Below are 12,197 nucleotides of genomic sequence, written 5' to 3' on the forward strand. Positions count from 1 at the left end.
AAAGCGCTTTACAATAATGTCTCACATTCACCCCGATGTCAGGGTGCTGCCATACAGGGCGCTCACTACACACCAGGTGCAATAGGGGATTAAAGGCCTTGCCCAAGGGCCCTTAGTGATTTTCCAGTCAGGCGGGGATTTGAACCCATGATCTTCTGGACATGGGTTCATGTGTCGGGCTGGATTCATTCATTATGTGTAGAAGAGATTTACTAATTCAAAGTAATGAGGAAAACACAGGGCGCCCCATATATAAAACATAGTACTGAATGATGGCTGGTGTCGTAAAGAGACAAATGTTTGTGAGAGCGGAGGAAGGTAAGGCGGCGAGAGGAAAGACGCTGACAGAGGTTTGCTGTATTTACAGTAATAGGTTTGAAAAGGTTCATCTGCAGAGCTTTTCCTCAAATGAACGTGTCAGAGAACCTGTATGAAGATGATGAAGACAATGCAGAGAATGGAAGTAAAAGCAGAGAAAACCCTCAGAGACACAAGTTAACATACTGCACAGATCAATTTTTGATGGGGGTCTCATTAGTGTGGAGCACAGTGGACACTTCATCTAAGTGCCTGAAGGCCACAACCTAATAATAGTGAGGCCCGTGCATGAGTTTGAGCACAGATTCATCTGCGTGGTACACAGAGAAGGAGGTTCGGAGGAAAACAAGTTTGTCAATAAAGACAAACGTGACTTTCACTTCAGAATGGATCAGTTTTTTTTGGTGCACAGATTTTAAAATAGAAATAGAAAATTTAAATATATTGACTGAACATAACTTTAGAGTCACACCTGCACTGTCCAACCAAAGTCACATAAATGGTTCCCAACAATACTGACCCATGATCAAAATAGGACACTCGTAGAGAGCGTACATCCACCAACGTCCAACAGCTCTGTTTATTTCTCTGCTGACATAGTGACGGGGTTATTCCTTTGATATCTTCCCTGACATTCTTTGATCTTGGTTGCTGGCCTTTGATGGTGATCTTGACATACAAGACCCCTTGGCTGCTCCCTTGTTCCGCACTCGGAGTCGCCACAGTAGATCCAAGGTTTGGTACCTTTGGTAGCTTTGGTAGGTCAGTTTTAGGTTCTCTCTCAGAAAATGTTACACAGAAACTTTGTTTTGAAGATCAGATCAGACGTGTTGTGAAGTCTGATCTTATTTATTGCAAGCTTGATTACTATAACGCGGTTTACTCTGGTGTTCCTTCATCAGGACTGTCTCCATCGCCCCCAGCTGGTCCAAAATGCTGCTAGACTCAAGGAAATATGAGCATATCACCCCTGTCCCGCCCTCCGTTCATTGGCTTCCTGTTAGCTTTCAGATTGATTTTAAAATTATTAAATTTGCTTTAAATGGAATTGACGAAACTTATGGCTGTTATTCCACTGGCATGACGGCATATGATGAAAGGAGATCAAGCCTCTTCTGGTTCAGGTCCAACATTCTGGAACTCAGAGGCATAACATCATTAGCTTCTTCTAAATCTCATATTGAAGCCTTTTTCTTCATGAAAGCTTCTGGAAATGCAATCTGTTTTTAATTTAAATGTATTCATTCCTTAATGTTATAATTTTAATTGTCATATTTGTCATGTTTGTTTGAATTTATTTCCTGTTTGACTTTGCCTTCTTAAGCACTCTGTATGTATATAGCTTTTGGTTTTAACTCTTGTTGAGCACTTTGTATCTCTGCGAAGAAGAGTGCAACAGACTGCAAGTATCCAAATAATATTCCCACCAAGTTTGAAGGAAGTGCGCCCAGTTGTCTTTGAGTTATAGCTACATTTTTGGGCTAATACCCTGCTATTGCTGCTTCACCAGTGTGCAGACTAATACCCATTGACTGTTTATATTCTGGAGAAAACCTGCATGATGTCACTCATAGGATTTCTATAGAGACCTGGAACCGCCAATATGAAGATCATATCTGGGCGTCGCCATGTTCACAACAGTCGCCACTCTGATTCACATTGAACTTGTTAATGTATAAAGGGGTGGAGCACAGGTTGTTCAGTGTGCAACAAAAGAAGCCTGAACACGCCCCATCTTCGAATCCAAACCAACTAAACTAATATGCTAACCTTGGTTTGGGTGTTTATTACTTATATTTTTGGGGACTGACTGGTGGTGCTTATAACCATTTGGTTTGGTGTTGACATTAAAAGTTATGCGCCACTTATTTCCTCAGTAATTGTCCATTAACAGAACCTAACTGTTCAGGCTAAAAGTGCTAATTCTGTTAGCATACAAGATTAAATATCATGAGAATTTCATTCAGTGCAAACATTGTGGCAGGGGTGGCTTAGATGATCCGTTAGAACATTCATTCATTCATTCATCTTCTACCGCTTAGTCCAGTTAAGGGTCGCAGGGGGCTGGAGCCTATTTCAATAATAATAATTTCACTAATAAAATACTCCAGACAAAATAGACACAACCTCCCCAATAGGTAGCTGCATTAAGCGAACTCTGAGCTAACGATCCTACGAGAGGTGGAGACACTGGGTTTAGCCGCTGTCACTCAAAGTGGCCGCGCCCCCAGTTTTATAGAACTTGATGTCTTACAACATCAACTAAGAACTTTGGAAAAAATTCCACCACCCTGTACAGTTGTCATGGAGGAGGAAACTGTCGAAACCACGCTGTAAACATATTTATTTCTGTTCTAAAGTTGGACATTTTAACATGGACTCCTATGGGAATGTGCACTCTTTTGGAACCAGCCTCAAGTGGCCAGTCTAGGAACTGCAGCTTTATCTTCTTCCAATCAAGCTTCATCGGAGGCCATTGAAGCTTTCCGCTTGACAGTAACACATTGTGGTCACAAGCTCATAGTAAACATCATGTACGTTTGTTCCTTTTACAATTAAGCCAAAATGAGATAAGCTTGTGCATCATTCTAATGGTTTACTCCTTTTACCGTCTCTGTATATACAGTCGCCTTGTTCACACTCTGCTCTGAATGCACCCAAAGCGAGCTGAATCTACCTTTTATTATATTTCCTTCTCAAAGTTTGCTTTTGTCCTCCACACCAGGGTTCTGAAAGTGTTTCTGTCACGTACCGCCCAGAGGATCCCCTATATGACCAGCTGGCGCGTGCTGCGTCTGCTAGGCATCATTCTGCTCATCGTCTCCTGGTTTCTGGTGGCTTGGACATCTGCTGTCTGCCAAAACCCAGACAGAAAGTTGGCACTCATCGACGTGGGCTACACGCCTGATGGGCTGCAGTTCAGCATGTGCCTGCTGGATCGTTGGGACTACATGATGGCAGTCGGTAAGCCTGCTTCAAGCCTCGGCATATGAAAAGATTAATATGGACTGCATGTGTGGAATCTATTGTGAAAGCCTGAGTTATTTTGGGTATCTGTAGCATAAAATCACCAAGTATTTTGTTTCGCATGCTAGTAATTTAATTCAAGCACTGAGTGATGGAGTGACGATGATCTTGGAGGACTAAGACTCCTTTATTCCCCACAAGACATTAATTCTCTCTGCTGTTTCTACATCTTAGCATGTTGGAGTCGAGGCATCAGAAAACAATAGCAAAAACCAGGGATACTGACAATGATTTTGTTTGTTTATTTATTTTGGAGGCAGAGCAGGTAGCTTGGTGGGACAGGACGTGGACCATCAGTATGTAGGCTGGGGTTTGAGTCTCTGTGACGTCACCTGTCTGTATCTTTGGACAAGACATGAGCCTGATTTATTGAAGTTTTGTGTGTGTAAATGTGCACAAACTCTGTAGCACCAACAAAAATAATGTGCATGCTAATTTAGTAATGGTGCACACTGACTATTGCATCTTTCAAATGCAAAAAAAAAAAAAAAAAAAAGGACATATTATTCATTTAGTGCATTTGCTTTCATAAATATTCAATTTGGGCTGTGTGCATCCAAATGCATAATATTCTGGGTGAAACACGCAACACAATTTATTGAGGCTAAAAGCAGTTTCAGGGCTGATATTGTAGCTGTAATTTAGCATGTTGAAACCTTGTTGCTAACGTACCCAGTGCTACGAGATCAATGCAGACATACATGAATCTGATTCAGACTTATTCCCCATAAGCTGTCTGGGTATGCATTTCTTTATTTTCACTCAGTAGCCTTCTTTCACAGACAGCACCGTGCTTAAACATTAATTTATAGTGGCCTATTTTTAACAAAACAAAACATCCACTGCCTAAATAAAATTAAATGGGACATTAATTATGTAGTTCCATTCTTGGCATTCATCAGTCTGCGGGAGATGATGGTGTAGCGTCCAGTTTGTGTTGTCTGGTACAGAATTTGTGGCCTGCTTTTCGAGGTTTACTCTAAGCTTCACGCAGCCAGTGGAGCAAGCAGGCCACCGCGAGACAGCACCTTACTGGCTGGGGGCTCCCCAGCTTGAGGTGGGCGGTAGCTGTCAAACGAGATGTGATGATCCCTCCCACCATCAAAAGTGACCCCTAGTGCTTGTTTCCTTCACCAAACAGGTGAGCTTATAATCAGTAAACTGCCACTACTTGTGTTGTGTCGGCATCTTGCAATGATGCTGGAGTTGTTGTGTGGGCCGCTGAAGAGGAGGTACTGCTGGCTCACCACCACCGGATGGCGCCCTGCTTGGAGTGCGGGCTTCAAGCACAAGAGGGCGCCAGAACCACTGGGAGTGACAACCGTCAATCATCGTCAACACCAGCTGTCACTCATTCATCTCATCATCATCATCACCATAAAGGCCGGGCGGCGACTCCACCTCCTCGCCAAGAAATCTCCTACGATTCAAGGTAAACCTCTTGCTGTAATTATTGTGAATAATAATCTGATCTGTTTTGCAGCTGTTTTTCCTGGTGATATTCCTTATCTGGAATTTTTGGTGTTTTGGTGTGACTGCGCCTCACATCCCAAAACCAATAAGTGGTAAACCGGAGCTGCACGTGTGTATGATTGGAGGTGGAGGTTCTCCCTCCAAGAAGAATCATTAATCAAGGTTGCTGGGTGTGAGGATTCACACTCACCACCTTCTGTTTCTGTCTGCCAGCAGTACCAGGGCCGACAACGGAGGACAGAGACCACCTGGGGACTCAGGGCTTGGCGGCTTCGGTGTTCTTCAGGCCGTTGGTGGTAGAAGCGGTGTGGGTCCCGGCTCTTCGTTCATCCGAGGTCTCCTATCTTCGAGCCTGCCCGCAGTCCTCTTGTGTATGATTGGCAGTACCCTTGTTTATATTACGTTGTGTTCTTGTGCAACATTTAATTGTTACTCCTTCCCTTATCCATTGTCCGTTCATTAGCGCCCCCTGTTGTGGGTCCATGTTACGACACCTTCCCAACAGGATTTCTCGGCCATTCGTCATGGATCCCGAGGGGCGTCAACCACAGCTTGAACAGCCAATGGGAGAACAGGGAGCGCAGGCGTCAGCAGGAGGCGTGGTAAGTGATCTGCAGCAAATCCTTACCGCTTTCACTGCTCAGTTACAGCTGGTAACTGAGCAAAATGCAAGCCTCAATCAGAGGATGGAGGCTCTCACCGCCAGAGTGGAAGCACGCGAGTCAAGCGTCGCTGCAGTGTCTCCTCCTGCTGGCCCGGGGCCTAATGTAGATGTTCCACTGGCCGTTCAACTACCCCCCCCACCATCCCCTGAAGCTTACATAAGTCCTCCTGAACCGTACGGAGGCTGTGTGGAAACGTGCGCAGACTTCTTGATGCAGTGTTCGCTCGTTTTTGCACAGCGTCCAGTCATGTACGCAGCAGACGCCACCTGGGTGGCTTATGTAATTAATCTGCTTCGAGGTGAGGCACGCGCTTGGGCTACAGCGCTCTGGGAACAGCAGTCATGGCTTCTGACGTCATACGCTGGGTTTATACGGGAATTCAAACAGGTGTTTGATCATCCCAACAGAGGCGAGACCGCCTCGACCGTGCTGCTGTCACTGAGACAGGGGCGTCGGAGCGCGGCCGATTACGCTGTCGACTTCCGCATCGCGGCTGCGAGGTCGGGTTGGAATGACGTTGCGCTCCGCGCCGCCTTCATAAGCGGACTGTCTCCAGTACTGAAGGAGCATTTACTGGCTAAGGACGAACCGCAGACTTTCGACGGGCTTGTCACTCTGGTTATACGCTTAGACAACCGCTTGACTGAACACCGTCGGGAGCAGGCCGGGGGGCGTGGCCGGGCACAAGCCGTCCCTCTCTCTTCCGGGTCTGACGGGGTGACGTCGTCCTCACGCTCCATTGCCGGTGGGCTCCGTGTGGCAACAGCTCCCCCTGCTGACGAAGCTATGGACACGAGTAGGGCTAAAGTGAGATCAGATATCAAACAAAGGAGACTGGCCCGCGGGGAATGTTTTTACTGTGGCTCATGTGAACACATGTTAAAAGACTGCCCCAAACGGTCAAACACCAACGCCCGTCCTTAGAAACTGGGCTAAGGGTGGGCCATAACATGTGCACGGGAAGTTCCTGCAAATCAGCACGAATCCCAGTGGTAATCCTGAGTGGGGATTTAACCCTTCACGCCCCAGCACTGGTGGACACGGGGTCCGAAGGGAATCTGTTGGATAGCAGATGGGCAAAGGAAGTGGGGCTCCCTCTAGTGGCTCTGCCTTCGCCCTTGAAGGTACGGGCACTAGATGGCACTCTACTCCCGCTAATCACACACCGGACCCAGCCTGTGACCCTGGTTGTGTCTGGGAATCATCGGGAGGAGATAGTGTTTTACGTGACACCTTCTACCTCCCGAGTGATTTTGGGTTTTCCTTGGATGGTGAAGCACAATCCCCGGATCGATTGGCCGTCTGGGGTCGTGGTGCAGTGGAGCGAAACCTGCCACCGGGAGTGTTTAGCATCCTCGGTTCCCCCCGGAATCACGGCTAAGGAGGAGGTTAAAACCCCTCCCAATCTGACGGCGGTGCCAGGGGAGTACCATGATCTGGCTGACGTCTTCAGCAAAGATCTGGCGCTCACCCTTCCACCGCACCGACCGTACGATTGTGCCATCGATTTGGTTCCGGGCAGTGAGTTCCCGTCCAGCAGGCTGTACAACCTCTCACGTCCGGAACGCGAATCAATGGAAACCTACATCCGGGACTCCTTGGCCACCGGGTTGATCCGGAACTCCACCTCCCCGATGGGTGCTGGTTTCTTTTTTGTGGGCAAGAAAGACGGCGGACTTCGTCCATGCATCGATTACAGGGGATTGAACGAGATCACGGTTCGCAATCGATACCCATTGCCCCTCTTGGATTCGGTGTTCACACCCCTGCATGGAGCCAAAATATTCACCAAACTCGATCTTAGGAATGCGTACCATCTAGTTCGGATCCGGAAGGGAGACGAATGGAAGACGGCATTTAACACCCCGTTAGGTCATTTTGAGTACCTGGTCATGCCGTTCGGCCTCACTAACACCCCCGCGACGTTCCAAGCCTTGGTTAATGACGTCTTGCGGGACTTCCTGCACCGGTTTGTCTTCGTGTATCTGGATGATATACTCATCTTTTCCCCGGATCCTGAGACCCATGTCCGACATGTACGTCAGGTCCTACAGCGGTTGTTAGAAAACCGGCTGTTTGTGAAGGGCAAGAAGTGTGAGTTTCACCGCACTTCTCTGTCCTTCTTGGGGTTTATCATCTCCTCCAACTCCGTCGCCCCGGATCCGGCCAAGGTTGCGGCGGTGAGGGATTGGCCCCAACCAAAGAGCCGTAGGAAACTGCAACAGTTCCTCGGCTTCGCAAACTTCTACAGGAGGTTCATTAAGGGTTACAGTCAGGTTGTTAGCCCCCTGACCGCCCTGACCTCCACTAAAGTCCCATTCACCTGGTCGGACCGGTGCGAGGCCGCGTTTAGGGAGTTGAAACGCCGGTTTTCATCTGCTCCAGTTCTGGTGCAGCCTGATCCTACTCGCCAGTTTGTAGTAGAGGTGGACGCCTCAGACTCAGGAATAGGAGCCGTGCTGTCCCAGAGCGGGGAGTCCGATAAGGTTCTCCATCCTTGTGCCTACTATTCCCGCAGGTTGACCCCCGCTGAACGGAATTATGACGTGGGCAATCGAGAACTCCTCGCGGTGAAGGAGGCTCTAGAAGAGTGGAGACACCTGCTGGAGGGGGCTACGGGGCCTTTCACGGTTTTTACGGACCACCGGAACCTGGAGTACATCCGGACCGCCAAGCGGCTGAACCCCAGGCAAGCCCGCTGGTCCCTGTTCTTCGCGCGCTTTGACTTCCGGATCACCTACCGCCCCGGGACCAAGAATCAACGATCCGATGCATTGTCCCGGGTGCACGAAGAGGAAGCCAAGGCCGGGTTGTCGGACCCCATCGACACCATCCTTCCCGAGTCCACTGTCGTGGCTACCCTCACCTGGGACGTGGAGGAGATCGTCCGGGAGGCCCAGGCAAAGAACCCGGACCCGGGAGACGGTCCGAAGAACAGACTCTACGTCCCACCAGAGGCTAGGGCTGCCGTCTTGGACTTCTGCCACGGATCCAAGCTCTCCTGTCATCCTGGAGTGCGTAGGACCGTGGCAGTAGTCCAGCAGCGCTTCTGGTGGGCGTCACTGGAAGCCGACGTCCGGGACTACGTCCAGGCCTGCACCACCTGTGCCAGGGGCAAGGCGGACCATCGCAAGACCAGGGGTCTCCTCCAACCCCTGCCTGTGCCTCATCGCCCCTGGTCCCACATCGGTCTGGACTTCGTCACGGGCCTCCCGCCGTCCCAGGGCAACACCGCCATACTAACGATAGTGGACCGGTTCTCCAAGGCGGCCCACTTCGTGGCCCTCCCGAAGCTCCCAACGGCCCAGGAGACGGCAGACCTCCTGGTCCACCACGTCGTGCGTCTGCATGGGATACCGTCGGACATCGTCTCGGATCATGGTCCCCAGTTTTCCTCGCAGGTCTGGAGGAGTTTTTGTAAGGAACTGGGGGCCACCATGCGTCCCTCGTCCGGGTACCACCCACAGACGAACGGCCAGGCAGAGCGGGCGAACCAGGAACTTGAACAGGCTCTTCGTTGTGTCACCTCCGCTCACCCGGCGGCCTGGAGTGACCATCTGGCCTGGATCGAGTACGCTCACAACAGCCAAGTATCCTCTGCCACCGGCCTCTCCCCCTTTGAAGCGTGTCTGGGCTACCAGCCCCCGTTGTTCCCACTTGTGGAGGGAGAGGTCGGGGTACCCTCGGTCCAGGCCCACCTGCGGAGGTGCCGCCGGGTGTGGCTATCCACCAAAGATATCCCGCTCCAGGTGACATCCCACAAACTCAAGGACCGCTTCATCGGGCCGTTCCCCATCGCCAAGATCCTCAGTCCGGCCGCAGTGAAGCTAACACTCCCGGCTTCACTGCGGATCCATCCGGTTTTTCATGTTTCCAAACTCAAGCCATACCACACCTCGCCGCTCTGCACCCCCGGACCCGACCCACCTCCTGCCCGGATCATCGACGGGGAGCCGGCATGGACTGTTCGTCGGCTCCTGGACGTCCGTCGGATTGGTCGGGGTTTTCAGTACTTGGTGGACTGGGAGGGTTACGGACCCGAAGAACGCTCCTGGGTGAAGAGGAGCTTCATCCTGGACCCGGCCCTTCTGGTCGATTTCTACCACCGACACCCGGACAAGCCTGGTCGGGCGCCAGGAGGCGCCCGTTGAGGGGGGGGTCCTGTTGTGTGGGCCGCTGAAGAGGAGGTACTGCTGGCTCACCACCACCGGATGGCGCCCTGCTTGGAGTGCGGGCTTCAAGCACAAGAGGGCGCCAGAACCACTGGGAGTGACAACCGTCAATCATCGTCAACACCAGCTGTCACTCATTCATCTCATCATCATCATCGCCATAAAGGCCGGGCGGCGACTCCACCTCCTCGCCGAGAAATCTCCTACGATTCAAGGTAAACCTCTTGCTGTAATTATTGCGAATAATAATCTGATCTGTTTTGCAGCTGTTTTTCCTGGTGATATTCCTTATCTGGAATTTTTGGTGTTTTGGTGTGACTGCGCCTCACATCCCAAAACCAATAAGTGGTAAACCGGAGCTGCACGTGTGTATGATTGGAGGTGGAGGTTCTCCCTCCAAGAAGAATCATTAATCAAGGTTGCTGGGTGTGAGGATTCACACTCACCACCTTCTGTTTCTGTCTGCCAGCAGTACCAGGGCCGACAACGGAGGACAGAGACCACCTGGGGACTCAGGGCTTGGCGGCTTCGGTGTTCTTCAGGCCGTTGGTGGTAGAAGCGGTGTGGGTCCCGGCTCTTCGTTCATCCGAGGTCTCCTATCTTCGAGCCTGCCCGCAGTCCTCTTGTGTATGATTGGCAGTACCCTTGTTTATATTACGTTGTGTTCTTGTGCAACATTAAATTGTTACTCCTTCCCTTATCCATTGTCCGTTCATTAGCGCCCCCTGTTGTGGGTCCGTGTTACGACACCTTCCCAACAGGAGCGTCCTTTCCAGTGGAGCTACAAAGTCTGGGCAGGCTAATATGGAAGATCCACTGTTGCCCATGCAGCAGGTCAGTCATCTCCATGCTGTCACTGTGGTCCAAAGGAAAGGCAGAAACCAATGCAGTTTGGCAGTGGAAGCATTGCAGGAGTTTCTGAGAAAGTGCTGAAGTTCAGCAACAAACCACCTTAGGGACTCAGACTCCAGATTGTTCCTCGAGGTTTACTCCTGAAAGCCTTGTCCAAGACTGGATATAGCTGCAAGGCAGCGGAGGTTTGAGATCACAGTTTCCTTCTCGGAGATGAACTGTCTTTCTATGCCAGGGGTGGGCAACTTGTTCCAGAAAGGGCCAAGAGGGTGCAGGTTTTCGTTGCAGCCACTGAATCCACCAGGTGATTTCACTGATTAATATCACTTTGAGGAGATGGAATCAGTTAATCAGTGAAATCACCTGGTGGAGTCAGTGGCTGCAACAAAAACCTGCACCCTCTCGGCCCTTTCTGGAACAAGTTGCCCACCCCTGTTCTAGGTTGATGAGTTCCGTTTACCCGAAGCAACTGGTTTTGAGGTGCCAGAGACCTGCCTTCGCCCCTTCTCCTGTCAGTAGAAGCAGTTCCGCGGGGCTTAGAAGCCAAGTCACATGAGCAGGCCAGGAGCTGGACTTGGTTGCCAAAGGCTATTTGAGACGCACACCATGTGGGAGCACTTTTTAGGTAGTGGGAGCTTGTCCCCACTACCACCCCCAGCTGGAACAACCTTGGAACTGTAGTTCCATACAATAGCAATATAAGTAGAAAGTCCTGTGCGCATCTGTTCAGCAGGATGCTGAGAGCAGTCAGTGCCACAGTCTATGGTAAGGACCATGGACAGCTTCCTCCCACCTCCTTTTGGTGAATTGGAAACTTTGAAAACTGACCGTAGCTGTGAGTGAGAGTATGTACAGTAGTGTTCAGAATAATTGTAGTGCTATGTGACTAAAAAGATTAATCCAGGTTTTGAGTATATTTCTTATTGTTACATGGGAAAAAAGGTACCAGTAGATTCAGTAGATTCTCACAAATCCAACAAGACCAAGCATTCATGATATGCACACTCTTAAGGCTATGAAATTGGGCTATTAGTAAAAAAAAGTAGAAAAGGGGGTGTTCACAATAATAGGTGTCCCCTATTTAAGGATGAAGCCAGCACCTGTTGAACATGCTTTTCTCTTTGAAAGCCTGAGGAAAATGGGACATTCAAGACATTGTTCAGAACAACAGCGTAGTTTGATTAAAAAGTTGATTGGAGAGGGGAAAACTTATACGCAGGCGCAAAAAATTATAGGCTGTTCATCTACAATGATCTCCAATGCTTTAAAATGGACAAAAAAAAAAAAAAAAAAAACAGGGACGCATGCAAGAAAATGGAAAACAACCATCAAAATGGATAGAAGAATAACCAGAATGGCAAAGGCTTACCCACTGATCAGCTCCAGGATGATCAAAGACAGTCTGGAGTTACCTGTAAGTGCTGTGACAGTTAGAAGATGCCTGTGTGAAGCTAATTTATTTGCAAGAATCCCCCGCAAAGTCCCTCTGTTAAATAAAAGACATGTGCAGAAGAGGTTACAATTTGCCAAAGAACACATCAACTGGCCTAACGAGAAATGTAGGAATATTTTGTGGACTGATGAGAGTAAAATTGTTCTTTTTGGGTCCAAGGGCCGCAGACAGTTTGTGAGACGACCCCCAAACTCTGAATTCAAGCCACAGTTCACAGTGAAGACAGTGAAGCATGGT

The 12,197-nt window shown here is 49.6% G+C and overlaps 1 protein-coding gene across 1 annotated transcript in view; it reads left to right on the top strand.

Moving 5' to 3' along the window:
• The window catches only part of gpr158a (G protein-coupled receptor 158a), a 206,753-nt gene that overhangs the window by 170,439 nt on the left and 24,117 nt on the right, over positions 1-12,197 (top strand). The window contains 1 exon segment of the mRNA XM_034166305.1: positions 3,044-3,282. Coding sequence (XP_034022196.1) covers positions 3,044-3,282 — 239 coding nt within the window.

The sequence above is a fragment of the Thalassophryne amazonica genome, chromosome 1 (genome assembly GCF_902500255.1).
Source record: "Thalassophryne amazonica chromosome 1, fThaAma1.1, whole genome shotgun sequence".
Classification (NCBI taxonomy): Eukaryota; Metazoa; Chordata; class Actinopteri; order Batrachoidiformes; family Batrachoididae; genus Thalassophryne; species Thalassophryne amazonica.